Source organism: Neolamprologus multifasciatus, chromosome 20 (assembly GCF_963576455.1).
Source record: "Neolamprologus multifasciatus chromosome 20, fNeoMul1.2, whole genome shotgun sequence".
Classification (NCBI taxonomy): Eukaryota; Metazoa; Chordata; class Actinopteri; order Cichliformes; family Cichlidae; genus Neolamprologus; species Neolamprologus multifasciatus.
In genome coordinates, this window is record NC_140458.1 from 907,501 (window position 1) to 927,057 (window position 19,557).

General features: G+C 48.2%; 1 protein-coding gene across 3 annotated transcripts in view; it reads left to right on the plus strand.

Moving 5' to 3' along the window:
• dnmt3bb.1 (DNA (cytosine-5-)-methyltransferase 3 beta, duplicate b.1) overlaps nucleotides 1-19,557 on the plus strand; it is a 36,330-nt gene that overhangs the window by 13,195 nt on the left and 3,578 nt on the right. Inside the window, exons 3-18 of one of the 3 annotated variants that reach the window (XM_085146635.1) lie at nucleotides 5,190-5,340; nucleotides 6,787-6,863; nucleotides 6,951-7,088; nucleotides 7,430-7,573; nucleotides 8,389-8,547; nucleotides 8,622-8,729; nucleotides 11,838-11,979; nucleotides 12,058-12,180; nucleotides 12,819-12,863; nucleotides 12,939-13,015; nucleotides 13,885-13,997; nucleotides 14,080-14,263; nucleotides 14,429-14,513; nucleotides 15,008-15,153; nucleotides 16,853-16,943; nucleotides 17,136-17,284. In XM_085146635.1, coding sequence (XP_085002761.1) covers nucleotides 5,190-5,340; nucleotides 6,787-6,863; nucleotides 6,951-7,088; nucleotides 7,430-7,573; nucleotides 8,389-8,547; nucleotides 8,622-8,729; nucleotides 11,838-11,979; nucleotides 12,058-12,180; nucleotides 12,819-12,863; nucleotides 12,939-13,015; nucleotides 13,885-13,997; nucleotides 14,080-14,263; nucleotides 14,429-14,513; nucleotides 15,008-15,153; nucleotides 16,853-16,943; nucleotides 17,136-17,284 — 1,932 coding nt within the window. Of the gene's footprint in view, nucleotides 1-5,189; nucleotides 5,341-6,786; nucleotides 7,089-7,429; nucleotides 7,574-8,388; nucleotides 8,548-8,621; nucleotides 8,730-11,837; nucleotides 11,980-12,057; nucleotides 12,181-12,818; nucleotides 12,864-12,938; nucleotides 13,016-13,884; nucleotides 13,998-14,079; nucleotides 14,264-14,428; nucleotides 14,514-15,007; nucleotides 15,154-16,852; nucleotides 16,944-17,135; nucleotides 17,285-19,557 lie in introns of all 3 variants that reach the window. The other 2 variants (XM_085146634.1, XM_085146633.1) reach the window with 2 other exon arrangements.

Consider the following 19,557-nt stretch of genomic DNA (forward strand, 5'->3'; position numbering starts at 1 on the left):
TCATGCTGTTGGTGACTGATTGACTTCACCTGGGCCTCATGTGGAGGGGGGGCTCAGAGTAGAGCCAGGCATGTCCCACCGGGAGGCGGCCCCGGGGCAGGCCAGGACCCGCTGGAGAGATTACATCTCTCGGCTTGTCCGGTGTTCCCCCGGACAAGCTGGGGCAGGGAGAGGGAGGTCTGGGCCTCTCTGCTGAGGCTGCTGCCCCCGCGACCCCGATAAGCAGAAGAAGATGGATGTTGATCTTTTGTCAGATGCTCAGGCTCCCTGAGGTTTCTTATCACCAGCAGCAGAAGCTTCGTTTCTCCAGCTGCTGCGTCACAGCGTGTAACCACATGAGCTGCAGCCAGATGTTGTTACAGAGTCTCGAGGTCACACTGTGACACCACAGCATCGTCATTTATGTTTTAACATGTTTGTCAGCGATGGGGAGCAGTGAGAGCCGGGGCCACGTCACATCCAGCTGTGCTGTTTCATCCAGCTGTTAGACTGAGCAGTGTCCACAGTGGGCCGGAGCAGAGACTCCACGGTCGTGTTATCACACACAGAGCTCCTGTGGAGGCTTCCTGCAGCTGAAACATCTGAAGCAGCTGCTCCTCCCTCGTCTGTGCTCTCGGGTGGATGACTCCACGCCAGCTCAGCAGCGTGTTCGTAGTTCACCTCCACGCTGTGAAATATTCACACGATGCTGAATCATAGAAACATTAAAGCTTCAGCTTCCACAAATCTGCTGGTGAAGGTTTAAAGATGGACTCAATCAAATCCAGCTGGTCTCTGCGTCATCGCTCGTGCAGCTTCTGTTCATGGACCGACCCCCCGCCCGCCGCCCTGACGCCGGGTGGGTCGTATATGCTGCCCACGCGTCCGGCGCCAGCGCACAGGCTGACTGTGGGGAGGAGCGCCCTGCTGCTCGCTCCGAGTCCTTCCTCTGCGAGTGGCAGCTGCCATCAGCAGCAGTCCTGCGTGTGCTGGACACCACCTACTTCAGGGCGGAGTAGCTGAACTTGTCACTGCGAGCCCGCTGCAGCGAGCGCCTGTGGAGCGTCACGTAGACGTGATCGTGCTGCTGCTGTTAGCTGCTGTAACGCAGTAAAGGACTGACTGCAGCTGGATGATCATAATCAGACTGACGTTCATATTTATTATAAACAACACTAAACATCATCTGGTCCCAGAAGAGACGAGGTTCAGTTCAGCTGAGTTTAAGTTTAGTTACAAAAACTGGACAAAAATACAAAAATCACTCGACTGTGATCGTTTAACATTATTTAATAAATCAAACCAGTCAGTAAACTTCCCGGCGCTCTGACTGCGGCGTTTAGTGGGTGGAGTCAGGGCACCACAGAGACAGCAGCGATGGAGCAGATTGACCCGCAAAGTTCATTCCCGCCACAATGAATGGATTTCCGGACGTGGGGTCGGATGTGTCGGGATTTTTAATGTGGATCCACAAACCAACGGAGGACGCGCCGCCGTGACCTCGGCGAGCGTCTCAGCGTGTTTGACTTTTCCTGCCTCGTTTAGCCGCCTCAGCAGTTTCTGCTCCAAACCACACTGAGCGCACACTTTCTCACAAGTTCACACAGTTCATGTGTTATAGTGGAAACTTCTGCTGCTGTACCAGCCAGTAGCTGTTGAGGGCAGCACACACACACACACACACACACACACACACACACACACACACACACACACACACACACACGCTGTTTTACGAGCATCAACAATCACAAACAGATGCAGATGTGCATTGTGGTCGTTTGGCTTAAAAACTCTGCACAGTCTGAATTTTCCATCTGTTTCACAGCTGCTCCTTCCCTCCTCTTCCTCCTCTTCCTCCTCTTCCCTCCTCTTCCCTCCTCTTCCCTCCTCTTCCTCCTCTTCCCTCCTCTTCCCTCCTCTTCCCTCCTCTTCCTCCTCTTCCTCCTCTTCCCTCCTCTTCCCTCCTCTTCCCTCCTCTTCCCTCCTCTTCCCTCCTCTTCCCTCCTCTTCCTCCCCTTCGCTGCTTGTTTTCTTCCTCTGACTCTCTAAAGTGTCACGATGATCTTTCTGTTGCTGCTCCGCGTCTCCGTCAGTCTGGAATAATTCCTTCACTCTGATGTTGGTCGTAAACACTGGCAGCTTCAGCCTGCATGCAGACTAACAGCAGCAGCTCGTCACTGAGTCACTATCAGAACAAACCAAAGTTCTTCACACATAAAATATTTGATTTATTACAAATATTTATTATATTTATTATATTATATTTAATATTTATTATAAAATATTTGACTCCACCTGCTGCGGTGAAGCCTCGCAGACAGCTAGCTGCTACGGCTGCGGCGGCTCTATCCTGGGATAGACACACACACACACACACACACACACACACACACACACACACACACACACACACACACACACACGCTGACATGCATAATCTCTGTAGGTGTTACATTATTGTCTGAACATCATCTGCAGTCAGTCTTGCTGTAACGTGGGCAGAGTGGGATTAATGGTTAAGGTGGAGTTCATGTTCAGGCAGAGCAGGCGCTGCACAAACTCACGTGTCCGGCTCTTCTGAAGCGATGCCGGGAGAAGGAGCAACAAAAGCATTCCCGCCCGCCTTCGGGTCCTCGTCGCTCCTGTATCCTGACTCGCTGCCAGCGCTGCAGATTTGTCACGTGCGCTGCTTTTCTTTCATGGTCAGATGTGACTTCAGCAGCAGCTGAACAGGCTCAGCGTGAGTTCTTCATTAGTTTAGTCTTAAGCTCACACACAACATGTTTGTGAGCATGTGCTCCTCGCTGGAAACACACAAAGACTCTGTCGAATCAGAGTTTCAGCAGCTGATTGGATGAAGCAGCTGGATATGTGTGACCAGTCAGATGGTGTCTGTCACCAAAGCTGGGCACAAAGTGAGAAGATGAAACGCCATCAGTGCCGTTCTGGAAGCCTCGACCCTCTCACGGTGGGATCAGGGAACTGTTTGGTCCTTCATAACATACATGACTAAGGCCACGCTGGGTTACATGAACCGGTGGTTTCCCAGCCGTGCCGAAGCCGACAGGAGAGCACGGGACAAGTCCAGGTGTGCCTGGAATGAAAACGATACAGTCATCTGCTCTTCAAAGGAGCGCTGGTCCTGCACCAGAGACTCCGAGATCCTTAACTGAGTGAAAGTGTCCGAGATAACGATTACAACAATTACAGGAGTCGTGCAAAGCGCAGATGCTGTAAATGGGCCGTCGCGAGTGTGAAGAGAAAGCGATGGCACGCCAGGTGACGCAGACTTACAGTAACGAGTTCCTGAAATAAGCCGTCCTGTCCGGCAGTTCTGAGCCATCATTGCTTTGTATCTGCTTCAAAATCGGTGCAGTGATTTATTGAAACATTGACAACATCCTTCTGACGAGCTTCAGCCTCAGGATTTGTTTAGACACCTGAAAACGAGTAAAACCACAGAAGAAGAAAAGACCTTCGGAGACCTACTGCTCAGCGCCTTTAAACCTGCCGTGACCTGCCCTCTGTCCTTCCTGGGCAGTTTGAAACCCACTAATGGGAACTCTTGGCGTCTGACCTTTTGACCTCGGGTTTTCTGATTGGTGGACTAAAAATCTCAAATGTGTAGAACATGTTAGGAAGAAGGAGAACCGGAGGATTTAGTTTGTCTATGAATGTATCTGCAGCTGTAAACGATGATCCTGAGATCGCAGTCGGGTCGGAGCAGCCAATCAAACGGCACAGCGTCGCTATGACTACACCCGCTGTAACAGTCGCAGTTGTGTGGTGTCTCTTTAAGACACGCTAACTTAAAGTAACAGGTCGTGTGAACGCTGCTCGCTTCACGTGTGATGAGACAGCAGCCGTTCAACGCGGCGCTCCTCCACCTGTCAGTGACGTGGTTCACCGCCCCAGGTGGAGGCGCGCGGTACGAGTGTTGCTCGTGAACAGCTGTAGCTGAAACACAGCTGTGGCCTGAAGCTAAACACGGCGGGCGGATTCTCGCAGATCAGAGATTAAAACTGTAAAAGGCAGCGAGGCTTTGGCCCGTAGTTACACAACATCCTCGTGTTTGAAGCAACAAAGAAAAGTGCTGACGTGTGCGTGTTTGCACCAGGCTCTGTTTAACGCTGCAGACCTGCCTGCAAGACCCAAAGACCACAGAGCCTGACACACTCAGGGTGGAGCAGTACCACAGTGAGCTATTGCATGCTGGAGATGACGGATGACCCACTTGGAACAGCACCAAACGTCTGCGGCAGTCAGGAGATTAGAAGCCTGAACAAGTCCTGACTGCACCGCGTCGGCTGCCGCTCTCAGCTCAGGCGCGTTAATCGTTTGTCACGTGGCGCTTTAATGGCAGCCGTCGCAGCGGTGAGGCCAGAGGCCTGAGTGTGACCTGAGGCTTCGGGAATGTGGAGCGTTGGTGTCGGCACGCCGTCGTCATGCAGAGCCCTGTGTGGGCTGCGGGGTCAGGGTGGCGTGCGCTCGCGTCACAAACTTCAGGCGTTAACGTCACTGACCTTAAAATCTGGGAGTTGGAAAAGTTGCTTATTGGAACAAAGCAGCACAGAGCTGTGCAGAAGTCCTGAGCCCTCGTTTCAAGAGCCAGACGTTCTGAAGGTCTGACAAAACCTTTGATCCGGCTGCTTTTCACTCAGTTTCAGTCCTTGTGCCGGACTGTTTTCATTTAATCATGAAGGCGTAACAGACACACGGGCGAAGATTTTAAACACATCGTCTGTTCCTGTTTCGTTAGTGGAGTCTGTCAAAAACAGACGAACAGATTCCCACAGAGCAGCTACCTGGAAACCGGGAATCTCTGTGTGCAGCATGTGCTTAAAAACATGTGAGAAGAAGACGTGTGAGGGCCAAAAACTAAGAACTGACACTGCAGATGATCAGCTGATCATCTGCTGGTCACCGGCGCTGGTTTAGACCAAACTTTTACCGTGAAAATTCCAACGGTTCCTGAAAGCATCAACTCAAGTCTCAGGTAATAACACAGCAAACAGTGAAAACTGAGTAAAAGGAAGTGAAATGTAAAATAAAATGTTTTCTGTGGCGCTCCATCATCTCTCTCTCCTCTCCTCGTGGAGCTGATGGAGCGATGGCGTCTCCGTGGGGCGCCTCTGCCACTCCCCTGCGTCCCGCCTCACTCAGCTTTATCTCAGATAACAACGTTTGTGATTCTGTTCTGTCTCCAGGCGGCGGTGAACGGGGACACGCCTCCAGCTGAGGGCCTGTCCGAGAATGACAGCGGAGTGGAACTGACCAATGAGAACAGCCCCCTGACCGCGGCCGAGCCGCCTTCACCCTTCAGCCCCAAACAGAACGGAGACGCTGCCTCGCCTCAGGGTAACTCACGCCACTCGTCTTTACACTGTCACTTATTTCATGTCAGACCTTTATTTTGAAGGTCCGCTGGCTTCCTGTGTGTTTGAAACTTCACATTAAAAGGGAAAATGTGTGAATGATTACAGCTGCCAGTGAGGTCACGTGTTTCATTTCTCAGACTTTCAGACATGTTTCTGCTGTCAGCATGATGATGATGATGATGATGATGATGATGAGCTTTGACTGCATCTCTGCTTCTTTAACAGTCACGAGAACCTGGAGCCTGATGCAGCGCTGCAGTGTTTCTGCGTCTTCACTTATTAACCCTTTAAAGCCGGTCAGAGCAGCACGCTCTGTTCTGTGTAACTATTTTTAAATCCCGGTAGCTCTGCAACCACGTGAGCTAGCACAATAATGTTTTTTGCATATGAAACCGGAGGAGTTGTACTTACATCTTATGCCATCAGCTTGTCCTCGGTCACAGTTTCCTTCCACATATAACTTTGCAAAAACTGCATAAAAAGCACTTGCAGGAACAAAAACATAATATTCCAGAAGCACGCTTTGCTGATCCGATCAGCTGTTCATAACACTTCCTACGTTGGAATAGACGTCAGTGCGAACTATCGTATGTCCGCCATGACCTGCCCGAAACTGGAAGTGATGTCATTTTGCGGAAATGTAGTTTTTTACCATCAGGGCCTCATGAGCCTATACTGGTGTTTTTAAAGTTATGTTTGACTTTATGACTTTCTGTGTGGTTTCTGGGATGCTTAGGACTCATATTGCACTGCTGGAAATAGTTTATTTTGATGCATATGCTGCTTTTTTGCAAATTTGCACTATAATATTTATTTTCGTTTTTCCTGCAGTGTATAAAAATTGGTGTATTTCAAAAATAAAACTATGAAGACACTCAAAATAAATTTCCTGTGGTGGGAAACTATTTTGTGCAACTTTTTTGTATTTACAGTTTTGAGGGATAAGCCTCTTAAATTTCTCTAACTAGAAATATATGTTAAAAAAACAAAAACGATTTTACATTTTTTTGTAGTTTATTGCACTTTCTTGCAATTCATGTAATTACTATGCACTTAATGCAGACATATTATTAAAATCTAGGCTGTAATGGTTGTATTGATGTATAGCAACTTGAAATGCTCCCAAAAATGGCTCCACAGCATGTAAACATATAATATAAGCTCTGGCGGACTTGGTTCTATGGTAGGTCTTAAAGGGTTAAACATTTCGTGCATTTTTAATCACGTAACCAAGACGTTTATGTTTTCTGTGACTGTGGGAGGTGTTCCTGCTCTTAAATCTGTTGAACTGCCAAAATCGTCACGTTTAAGCTCTTTGACTCTGGCAGCCGTCTGCCCGGCGACGCCGTCCCGCGAACATATTCAGTGTCTCTTGGACCATCTGTCTGACCTTCTGTCCATCTGTTGTCTTCCTCTCCCGCCACAGATGGAAACCAGTGCTCGAGGGGAAGCAGGAAGAGGAGCAGGAAGGGCCGCGAGGACGAGGAACGCACCTGGGACTCGGTACGACTCTCGCGTAGGAGCTTTTCACCGCCCTGTGATTTAGGCGAGAGCAGAGGGGACACTGGTCTGGTGTTTGTCTCTTTGCAGGACAAGTCTTCAGGAGCGCCTCAGCTGGGCTTGAGACAGACGCCTCGACCCAGAACCATCTTCCAGGCCGGCCTGACGCCGCACGCGCACGGCAAGCCTCGCAGACAGAGCCGCAAACAGGAGCACAGCACGTCTCCGGTAAACTCTCGGGAATGTGCAGCCATTAAAAACGTAAAACATATTGTCCAGGCGGCGAGCGTAGATGCAGCTGACTCAGCGACCAGCAGGGGGCAGCAGGGAGGGGACAATGTAACAAGCTGCACAGACACACATCCATCCACCTCGGGTGGGGTAGAGGTGGAGCTGTCAGCCTGCAGAATTCATAAAAGAGTTTAACAAAGAGGCTTTTTACTCGTTTTACTTTGTGTTTGAATATGTGGTCAAAGCTGCCGACTCACTCACAGCTCCAGGATGATCGTTGCTGTCGAGGTCTTCCTCCCGCTTCTTCCTCTGTCAACCTTCCCTCTCCCTGTCCTCAGTGTCCCGGGAATCCTCGGGCAGCTGCGGTCGGGTCCGGCGGGGTCCCGGAGACCCCTCGACTGGAGCTCATGGAACAAGACTCCAAAGACTCGGCCCAGAGCACCAGCACCTCGTCCAGCTCCGAAGCCAAGCAGGAGTACAGCGTAAGTCGATATGATGACGTGATCTCATCCTCTGTCTTCAACAAGATTTAGCTCCTCCCCTTTTAAGGCCACTTTCAAACACAGGGCGCCCTGTGCTGGCCTCCTCTTGGATATTTTCTCATTGATAATTAATGCAACAGCTGTGAACTGCTGCATCTCTTCTGATTGGCCACACCTCGTAGACAGACAGGTTGAACAGGAGGTGGGCGGGACTTCAGACGGCTCATAATGTTCCGTTTCACAGAGTTTTTTTCTGCTGTTGGTACTGTGTGATGTCACAGACTTTTACAGAAGGGCGGCCAATCAGGAGAAAGCGAACCGGTGGAGTCCAGGAATAATAAACGAAGCTGGAAATGAGCCGAGGAGTCCACGTGGAAGCTCTGAGCTCAGCTGCTCCGTCAGGCGTAGCATCCACGCAGCCCACTGAAGGGTCACATGGCCCGGGCTCCACCAGCTGCTCGTTAAAGAGCCGGGAAACGGCTGTGATGTCATCAGTGATGGAGTCTCTGCAGAGGAAGCAGCGTGTCTTCAGCTGACGTGGACGAACACACATTTTGTTTTAGTCTTTTTTATTGTATTTGCACCACAACAGCACACAGTCAAACTGAGTGGGAGGGTCGCAGGTTTAAGGGATGCTCGCAGACGTGAGCGCCGTCTGATAACGCTTTGGCGTTCACGTCCACGATGAGGAGACTTTGCTGTACGAAACGTCTCGCACTGTTTCACCCGACTTTAATCTTTGATTCGTCTTTAATTAACAGGAAGTGACGATGCTCGTGAATGAACTCTGCACTTCCTCCCGTGTCTCTGTTTAGGACAACAAGGGCTTCGGGATTGGCGAGCTGGTCTGGGGGAAGATCAAAGGCTTCTCGTGGTGGCCGGGGATCGTGGTGACGTGGCGAGCCACCGGCAAGCGGCAGGCCAGCCACGGCATGAGGTGGCTGCAGTGGTTTGGGGACGGGAAGTTCTCTGAGGTGAGGAGGCGCAGAAACGCTGCGGCGTCGGGATGGTGGGACGCGTGTGTTTGATGCCGTGTTCTCTGCTCCAGGTTTCTGCAGACAAGCTGGACTCGCTCACCGCCTTCCCCAAGTTCTTCAGCCAGGCGTCCTACACCAAGCTGGCGTCGTACCGCAGGGCGGTGTTCCAGGCGCTGGAGGTCAGTGTCAGGGTTGGCTGTCTGCAACCGCTCCCTGTCACATGATGCACCTGTTACCTGCGGTTCTCTGCGTCATAGCCTCGTGTGACAGCAGACCTCTGAGACGTTTCCTCGTTCTTACAGCGGTTATCCAAAGCTAGTCGATTCTGATTGGTTCTTTGTTTTGGTGTGCGGCTTTATTGACGTCTCATCTAGTTTTAAATGACATTGCTGTCATCAAACAAGCAAAACAAAGTTTTTGACTCATCTTAAATAAATGTAGCCTGCAGGTGTGTAACCATGTGGTCAACCTTTAAATGCGCTTCGGTTCGGTACGCATATGTATCGAACAATACAAAATTTTTAGTTTATTTTATCAACTTTCCTTCTGACGATGCTGTCTGTGTTGAGAGCTCAGTGGATCTGCGTTCGACTACTCCGCCTAGGCTGCACTGTCGAGCGCAGATCTACTGAGCGCAGCGCAAGCTAGCAGACAGAAGCTAAGCTCGTTGCAACATGGCAAACTGAACCTCCCCCACCCTCATTCAGATCTGGCGTTTGGAACTATTTTGGTTTTCATGTGACGTATGACCCTGAAGGTAAGCGCGTCATGGACTAAAGTAAAACAGTATGTTGGATGTGCCAGCAATGCTCAATTACATGGGTGGGAACTAGTGCGTTAGCGCAGTTAGCTCGTTAGCGCAGTTAGCTCGTTAACGTGTTGGCCGTCCAGCCCCACACACGGGGCGATCCGCGGTAGCTCGTTAACGGAGATTCGCCGTGTTGTGGCGTTAACGTCATTTCAGATTAACGCTGACAGCACTAGTGGGAACACAACGAATATGACTGCACATTTACTCCGACATCATCCTCGTGCAAAGACAAGTGGAAGCAGACAAAAACAACAAGCACGCATGCTACAAACTTTAGCCGAGTCATTCAGACAGCCGTTAGCACATGATTCTCCTTATGGGGACCTGATATGTTTAATATGCTGCTGAGAATATAGCCCAGAAGAAGCGTATAGTATAGCTTTTATTTTGGAAAGAGACATTTCTCTGTAATAAACTCTCTTTTCCAAAGATGAGGGATTTCTCCATCAGATAGATTTATTTTTTTACTTTGTTGTTTCAGCAACATTAAATTTAAAAACTGTACTTTTGAGTTAAAATATATATTTATAATTTTAATAAATGACAAATTAAAAAGGCATGAACATTTTTTTTTGTATCAAAAAAAATATCAAACCGTGACACCAAAGTATCGAACCGTGAACTTGCCGAGATCATTGCACCTCTAATTAATATATATATATATATATATATATATATATAGTGTTTACATATCTTTGTGGGGACCAACAGCCCGTCCTAACCTAAAGACACCAGTTTGAAGACTCAGACTCATGATGTGGTTTCAGTGTCAGGGCTACAGTTAGGTCAGGGTTAGGCTTTCATTCATGATGGTTAGCGTAAGCAGCTAGGGAAAGTATTATGTCAGTGAGATATCCTCACTAAGATACCAGTGTGTGTCTGTGTGTGTCTGAGTGTGTGTGTGCCATGTTTCAGGTCTAAAGTCTGCTGTAAAAACATGTAGCGTGCCAAGAACAAACTGGTTCACTGGAAGTGTATTTATGCATGTTTACACCTGTCTGTGTGTGTGTGTCTCTGTGTGTCTGTGTGAGTGTGTGAGTGTGTCTGTGTGTGTGTGTGTGTGTGTGTGTGTCTGTGCTATCACCTGTCTCTCATGACCTCTGGGAATAAAGCTTATCCCGGCGTTCTCATGGAGTAAACGGGAGACGTTTCCTTTCCTGCAGAAACCAGAAACATGGAGGCAGGAAGGCACAGACGGACGCTCAGCACAGAGGATTTGATTTCAGCACAGATAATAACTGCATCAGGGCTGCATATATAAACGTGTCAATATGAGAGATTTCAGTGTGTGAGAGGAACAGAAATGTATTTTATGAGTAAATGTGAGTCTGCAGCCACGACTTCATCACAAACATCGAACACAGTCAGCAGAAGAAACAGAGCTTCAGTTTCCTTTAACTCGACATCTTTCACAATCACCTGTGTTTGTGTAACGCAGCGTGTGAGAGAGAGACGGCCTCCGGGCGTCTTTCGTCTCCCTCGCCGTCTCCGTCCGCCCCTTCGCTGCTCGCCTCTCGTCTTCCTGCTAAAAGCGTTCGGGGCTTTCTCAGCAGAGTCTTCACACGGTTATTTTACAAACGAGTTTTATAATTGCAGCTCGAACTGTTCAGGCAGAAACACCGCCTGCTGTTGACATCCTGCACTTATCCGTCTGCGTCTTATCTCCTGTCCAGTCTTTGGTGCGTGTTCGTGTTGAACATGGACGTCACAGAGACCCGCTGTCACACACATGAGCGAGCTGTGTTTGATTCACAACGACACGGAGCTCAGGTGTGTAATCAGAGTGAACGTCAGTCTGTAACGTCTGTGAGCTGAGGAACGTCGTCACGCTCTGATGGAGGTTTCACGATGCTCCAGATGTTCTCAAACGTCTGGACACGGCGTCCATGTTTGGATGGGTCTGACCTCAGATCAGTCTTAAAGGAGACGGGGCGTTTCTCCATTGTGGTCACACGTGGCTTCTCCACGTGATGGAGCCTACGCGGGTGGACGTCACGCCCAGTCGCTCGCAGACGGTGTTTCTGGAAGCGTTCCTGAGCCCGTGCACTGATTTCTCACAGAGCGGCGTCCTCGTCCCCGCGCTGATGATGTCACGTGTGTAGATGACGTCATGTTCGCAGTGAGGATTCAGTTTCTGCAGCTTGGTGAAGCTCTGCCCGATCATGTGACCCAGCGCTGACAGGTCACCTGATCAGCTGATAAATCTTCCTCCAGCTGTTTCTCTTCTCGGTTTTCAGCGTTTTGTTGACGCGTCCCGACAGACGTGCTGCGGCCAAACTGAGCTCCTCCTGCAGGCGCAGGCACAGTAACTTACAGGAAACCAAAGTCTGTTTCAGAGTTTACTGGTCAAGCTTCGCCTGCCTGGCTTGTCGTGCCTTTAGTGGGGAGCATCTGAATCCTTCTGTCGCCGTGGTTTCACCTGAATCTGCACATGCTCAGTCCGTCCCAGGTAGGATAACGTCTGTCTCCCCCTCAGATGGCGAGCATCCGAGCAGAGAAAACGTTTCCTCCCTGCAAGTCGAACAGCCCAGAGGACCAGGTCAAGCCCATGCTGGACTGGGCCAATGGGGGCTTCCTGCCCAAAGGAGAGGAGGGACTGAAACCCACGCACAGCGCCAGTGAGCAAGGCAGCAGAGCCACAGTGTCATTCAGTGTTGATCCAAACAGGATGTGAGTGTGTTTGTATGTGTCCGCAGACAGTAACCCTCTGGAGCACCACGTCCTCGACGCGTCCCTGTCCGAGTACTTCCCCAGCGCAAAGCGGCCCAAACTCAGCCTGTGTAAGAGCAAGGCCGCCCCCGAGGAGCTGTGCAACAGAGGTAAAAGGTCAAAGGTTAAACTCAGTGAACCCTCACAAAGTGGAGGATATTATTTAGAAATGTATGTCAGCAAGGATGTGCTCAGAGACACACTGAACCCGTTTTATCACAGTTTTTATACCACAGCATCCTTATGATGTCACAGAGAGGGAAGCCCCGCCCACCCGTTCCTCAAAACTGCAGCCTTTCAAAAGCAGGAGGAGCTAAAACAACTCGGGGCTGAAGTGAGGGGCTGAGGCCCAGTATTAAACAAAGAAGGATTATTATGATCTGAATCATGCAAAGCTACTCTGGTAGAGTTCAAGGTTAAACATGAAGAGCTGGAAATGAGCAGCTGTCCCAACATCTCGGCTCAATTATGTGTAAATTTGTAATGAAAACAAAAGAATAAAGTGTGTGATTAAACTACACTTACAGTTTAATGTTGGAAAAATAAAGCTTTTGTGTTTTTGAGAATGAAACAATTTATTAGAAATGATATTCTCAGCTTTTCTCTCTAACACACGTAAATACAAACCTCATGTCTGTCACTGTTTGAGCTTTCAGCTGAATTATTTTATTCTTTATGTTGAGTCGTATAAAGTTTGCAGTTTATGTCTCGTGGGAAATTTTTCACATCTGCTGTGTTTTCCTGCCAGAACAAATGGTGAATGAAGTCCTGAAGAATAAAAGAAGTGTTGAAGGTAAACATCCCACCTGTCTGTGACTCGTTGTCCTGGTAAATCCCACTTTGATCTTTGTGTTTCTCTGTGTGGCAGAGTTTTGTCTCTCTTGTGGGAAGACGAGCGCGACCTTCCACCCGCTGTTTGAAGGAGGCTTGTGCCCAACATGCAAGGTAGAGCGGCAGACACGTCACATGATCCGGCGGCTACGGCGTGCGAGGACGTGTCTTCATGTTATTATCTGTTTGACCCAGACTAATGAAAACCTGCAGACACACACACTCACATGCACACACACGCACACACACACACACACACACACACACGCCGCTCACACACACACACACACACTCACATGCACACACACGCACACACACACACACACACACACACACTCATCCATGGCTTCCAGCTAACGTTCACAGGCGAGTGCCTTGCCCGAGGATATTTGGCGTGCAGACTGGAGCAGACGGGGAATTGAACCAACAACCTTCTGATTAGAAACAGCTGATAGTGATAATGATGACAGAGCGAGCGCGTGTTTGCACGCTGCTAATATTTACACCGTGTTTATTATCTGATTCTCACAAACATGCAAACGGGTAACTGCCATTAAACCGTCTGGGAGCCAAAATGATTTTTACTTCCTGCGTGGGCAGCGTGGGATTTTCCCAGGAGAAAAAAACAACGTGGCGCCGCGCAGTCGAGTAAATGGTTACCCTGAAAACGCCAGCACGACACTCAGCTGCAGCTGTCAGGGCTTTGACCACAGAGCGTGCAGAGACTTCCTCCTGCTCTGTCATCACTCCACGTATCGTTTATTAATCACGGCCGACGCCCTCAGGGCAACGCAGCACAACGCTTTGATTTCAGTATTTAAAAAGAAGAAAGAGCTTTTTGTCCCCCCCAGGAGAGGTTAAAGGTCAGAGAGCTTGCTCTTTCATTACCTAACAGTGTGCTGTTTGCTCAGGTCTGCCACGAGCGAGCTTTTAATCTGAAGGGGCTTCCTGGTTGAATAAATCATGAATCGTTTCCTGTTCAGGACGTGTACCTGGAGATGTCCTACATGTACGACGACGACGGCTACCAGTCTTACTGCACCGTCTGCTGCGGCGGTCGAGAGGTTCTGCTCTGCGGCAACGTGAACTGCTGCAGGTCCGACGGACAGGAACAGGAAGCACCATCTCCGCTCTTTGCCCCTCCCTCGGCTCACCTCCTCTCCGCCTGCTCCCTCCAGGTGTTTCTGCGTGGACTGTCTGGACATCCTGGTGGACCCGGGTGCGTCCGACCAGGCGCGCTATCTAGACCCGTGGCGATGCTACATGTGCCAGCCGCTGCTGCGGTACGGCGTCCTCAAACGACGCCACGACTGGAGCCTCAAGCTGCAGGAGTTCTTCGCCAACGATAACGGACAGGAGTTTGTGAGTTTCTCCTTCGTATCTTTATCTGATCTTATCAGCACGCCTGATGAAATCACACGGGTAGCTCTGCGCCGCTCGCGTGGACGGGCGGCGCAGCAGGATGAACGCTGCGTTTGGTTTCTGAGCATCAGGTCTCATTTCTGTTGTTTTCTGTTTGCCTTTCAGGAGAAACCAAAGATTTACCCAGCAGTCCCTGCAGAGCAGAGACGACCAATCAGAGTGCTGTCCCTGTTCGACGGCATTGCCACAGGTGAGGATGAAGGCGAGCTCGGGCTTCGTTTTCCCCTCTGCAGATATTTAGGGTGTGTTTTGTTGGAGTAAATAATCAGCCGCCTCTGCAGAGAGTCTCCCTGCACACTGACTCCAAATCATCCAAGTTGTTCTGCAGCTGGTACCACTCAGCACTCACGTACCGGCTCACGGACAGATTCTCCACCTGCTGCATGTTCTGGTTCGAGCGACTGTACACAACAGAACCAGGACCGCCGTCACCAGCTGCAGTCACACGTGGAGGTGGAGAAGAGCGGTGTCGACACACCGGCAACAGATCCTAACGGACGCCGACTGCTGAAGGCAGTCAGTGTAGTGGACCTGTGGTCAGGTGTGGTCACAGGTGAAGTTGTGTGTTTCCTCTGAAGGATGGCCGGGCGAGGAGAGACGGGCGAGGAGCTCAGAGCTGCTACTGTGTGTGTGTGTGTGTGTGTGTGTGTGTTCCTATGTAAAGATGAGCGTGTTTGTTTCCAGGCTACCTGGTCCTGAGAGATCTGGGTTTTAAGGTGGGTCAGTATGTGGCGTCGGAGGTGTGCGAGGACTCCATCTCAGTGGGCGTCGTCAGGCATGAAGGAAAGATCAAGTACGTCCACGATGTGAGGAACATCACCAAGAAGAATGTAAGCAGGACAACGTCCGTGTGAACTTCTGCTTTGTTGTATTTTCAGTCTGTTTCAAATTTACTGAAATAAAACCAGTGAAACAGAATCCGTCTGCTGCCCCCTGCTGGGCTGTGAAGGTGGTGCGACAGCTACAAGAGGTTATTTACACAAAGAAATAAAAACTTTATTTTCATCAGTTTACATCAAGTATTTGAAAAAATCCAACAATTATAGTCAAATATGGCTGAAGTTCCCACTCAGGAAACTTTCACTAAGTAACCCAGAGTTTAATGTAATATCTTTATCACAAACAAAGAGTCCAAACAGGAAGCTCACTGCTCATACGGACACTCTGGCTGTGTCCCAGTTCAGGGTCTGCAGCCATGGAGGACGCAGCCTTTGCGTCCTCCGAAGACCGAGAAGGTTGGAAGTGAGAGGCTTGTGAAATGGGACGGTCTAGCCTTTGTCGTGCTGTTGTTGCCTAGCAACCATGGATCTAACTGCGAGAAACGTTTCATACAGCTTTGTGTGACAGAAATGAGAAAAAATGTTTTGTTGGTCATTCATTTTTTTTCATGACATCACTTTGATTAGTTGAGTATCGGCTTTTCTGTCGCGAGTCCGTCTCTCTTCTTTGTTTTTGGTCCACTTTGCACCAGAAAGAGGAAACCAGCGGCTGAACAACAGCAGCACGTTTAAGCTTGATCAGCTGTTGTTAGAATTTATTTAATATTATTTCTACACCAGGATCTTTTTCTACAGCTGACGTAACTGTGCAGGGGCGGAGCTAGCAAAGTGTAGCCAGGGGGGCCAATAGGGCATGAACAGGGAAAAGGGGGCACAAAGACATACTTTTCTTTCTTATTCTCATTTAAAATGTTGAGCTTTTAATAAATAATTATCTGAATCTTACACCCAAAGTTTTAATCTGATGTAAAATATATAGAAGTCCATTACTGTATATAGTAACTGTTAAGTCTAATATACCCTAGTAAGCTATAGTACACAGATACCATCTGTGCAGTCTGTAATTCTGTTGAAGAAAGATGTTGAATCTATTTAATTATTCTTGAAAAATAATTTATTTCTGTGCATTTTTTTCACACTGCATCAAATTAAAGTTGATTATGTCGATTAAACATCATGAGGTGGAGGGTGGTTCCCTATTTTTTCTTTTTTTGCTGGGAGTTTGCAACCCTATTAGTTAGGTTGTTTAATATTTCTGCTAAGTACTCTTTAAAACACCAGAATAGGGAGGATGGAGCAGGTTTAAGTTTATTAGATTGATCAGTTTTGCTGAACTATGAAATATTTTGGGTGCAGTGTATTTTTTACATACAGGTATAACAGAATAGCTTTAGTGTTGTTGTTTATTTAAACTTGAAAAATGCAGCAAGATATTAAAAAAACAGTTTTATTGATTAAAACACACTATATCGGATTCATATCGGTATCAGCAGATATCCAAATTTATGATATCGGTATCTGACATAAAAAAGTGGTATCGTGCCATCTCTAATATGAACACAGGGAGACACAACCCTTCGAATCAGACAAACGTACACTCTGCTGCTTCACGTTTACCTAATCAGCTGTTTTACTCTTTTTATTCAGATTAGTTTTAAACTTCAACTCTTTTATTGGCCGAAACATTAGACTCATCCTGTCATATTGAAAACGGGAACCGTGTTCTGTCTGATTTTGTCATCTCGCTCAGATTCAGGAGTGGGGTCCGTTTGACCTGGTGATTGGAGGAAGTCCCTGCAACGACCTCTCCATCGTCAATCCTGCCAGGAAGGGCCTGTACGGTGAGTCCCTGAGTGCATCCTGGGTATATTTAACGTGTGTTTTGGTGATTTTCTTCTCTTTTAAAGGCACTAAAGCCACACAGCGTGATAGTTTAACTCTTTAAAGGTTGTTTCTGATGCAGCGATAATCTGCCTGTGTATTCCTAGTTAGATTTTAGCGTTCTTGACTGTTGATGGTTTTTGTCTCTCCAGAAGGCACGGGCAGGTTGTTCTTCGAGTTTTATCGACTTCTGAGCGAAGCCAAGCCCAAGGACGGCGAGAACCGCCCATTTTTCTGGATGTTTGAGAACGTGGTCGCCATGGCCGTTAATGACAAGAGGGACATCTCGCGGTTCCTGGAGGTCAGTCACATGGGTGGAGAGCAGGCCTGTGCAGTAGATGGAGTTAAAGTTGCTTCCTCAACATTTCCAACAAGTGTGTTCAAACGTGTGTGATTGCTGCAGGTTTCTGGAGGCAGTGTTGATAAAATGTATTCCACTACGGATTACAGATTACAGATTACAGATTACTCCAACATGTAGTTTGGTCATATTCTGTTAAGTTACCCACTGTGAGTAAAGTATTCTGAATACTTTGGATTACTTAACATATTAAGATTTAAAAATCTAGTTGGTATTGCTTTTAGAACTGCACATGATTATTTGCAGCTAGCAGGTTCTCAATGCTAACTATCAAATCTAACAGTCTATGAACCAGCCTCAGCTAACGCCTGCTAACAGTGTTAGCTTGGTAGTGAGTAGCCGTCAGTAATAGTAATAATCACACAGCAATAGTGCATCAAAGATACTGAAGTGGCTCATAACCCAGGTAGCTACCACAACAAGCTAGCTGCAGGAGGCTAACGTTAGCTTTTATAAAGAACTTACTTCCAGATGTTTCTCAGGTTGACGCTTCTTCTTTTGACGCTCAGAGCAGCTTGGTTGCTGACAAACACAGTTTGCATTGCACGCTCAGATTTCCTCCCTTTCTTCTTTAAATGTGAAGAAGAATTTCCAGAAGAAGAATCGCCAAGTAATCCATTTATTTCAACAAAGTAACTGTATTCTGATTATCACCTATTTAAGCAGTAAATAGGTTTTTGCTGAAAAAAAATAGCAGTGGGAGAAACGTTTCATCATCATCAGGTGACAGTCTCAGCTGACTGCAGGTTTCCCCAATCTTATAAACCAGCGGTCTCCAACCTTTTTTGCGCCACGGACCGGTTTATGCCCGACAATATTTTCACGGACCGGCCTTTAAGGTGTCGCGGATAAATACAACAAAATAAAACTAGATTTATTCATAACACACGTGAAAAGACCCAGGAAAACTGAGTTAACGATAAAAACGATAACAAAATAACACTGAAAACCAATAAAAACCCTGAAAACTATACATTTCACACCTGAGCCTCAACTCTCGCGGCCCGGTACCAAACGACTCACGGACCGGCCCGAGGCCCGGGGGTTGGGGACCACTGTTGTAAACAGTACATTTGCATAATGACTGAAACCAGCCCACTGAAGGAACAATGGGCTGGGAGGTCATTTACATGATCATTAATTCTCATGATCATTGATCAAAGCCCACTGACAGAGAGTTGGGGAATGGCTGCATTCACAGCATTGTTAGCTGTAACAGAGGTACCCTCAGGCCCCCTGCCTGTTGGCGGTTTCTCCATCCATCGGCGGGGTAATCTCATTGGTTCATTTTGTCTGTTTGTTAGTCACACATCTGTTCAGGTGGACGTTTGTACCACGTAGATTCAACATGTCTCAGATGGTCAAACAGCCACTGCCCTGAAATCTGTTGTAGTGTATTTGGTCCATATGGCGTCCTTGTTTCCGAGGCCACGGTGACGTACTCCGAGTGACCCGGGAGCCACAAAATCGTGAAATTATATGAATAAAAATCCTCAGAAACTGGAACTGAGCTGAATTCTTTTAATTTATGACCGTAGATATTAAAAGTGGATTTACATGCCTGGTCTGTGGTGTTACAGACGTAACATTGGTGCTGCTGACCTGAGACTCAGCTGGCAGTTAAATGGTAAATGGCCTGGATTTGTGTAGCGCTTTACTCTACAATCAGTCATCCACACATCCACACACTGGTGATGGCAGCTACGTTGTAGCCACAGCCACCCTGGGGCGCACTGACAGAGGCGAGGCTGCCGGACACTGGCGCCACCGGGCCCTCTGACCACCACCAGTAGGCAACGGGTGAAGTGTCTTGCCCAAGGACACAACGACCGAGACTGTCCAAGCCGGGGCTCAAACCGGCAACCTTCTGATTACAAAACGAACTGCCAGCTCTTGAGCCACGATCGCGAGGAGGAGGAGGAGGGTGGAAATGTTTTGGGTGTAAATTCAGGACAGTTTGAGAGCTCGAATTCATAAGAAAACAAATAACTTGAATATGCAGATGATAGCAGCGTCGGGAAGAAACATCTTTGCTCCCTGCACAAGTCTGAAAGCTGAATCTGCAGGACGTCGAAACAACATTAAGATTCAGTTAAAGATGAAAAGAAGACGACGCCTCTGTCCTGTGACGAGCTTCACATCATTTACTCGACATATTTAAAAATGTTTTGAGATTTTAAATAAATGTCTGATGATCTGGATCATTTTTCACG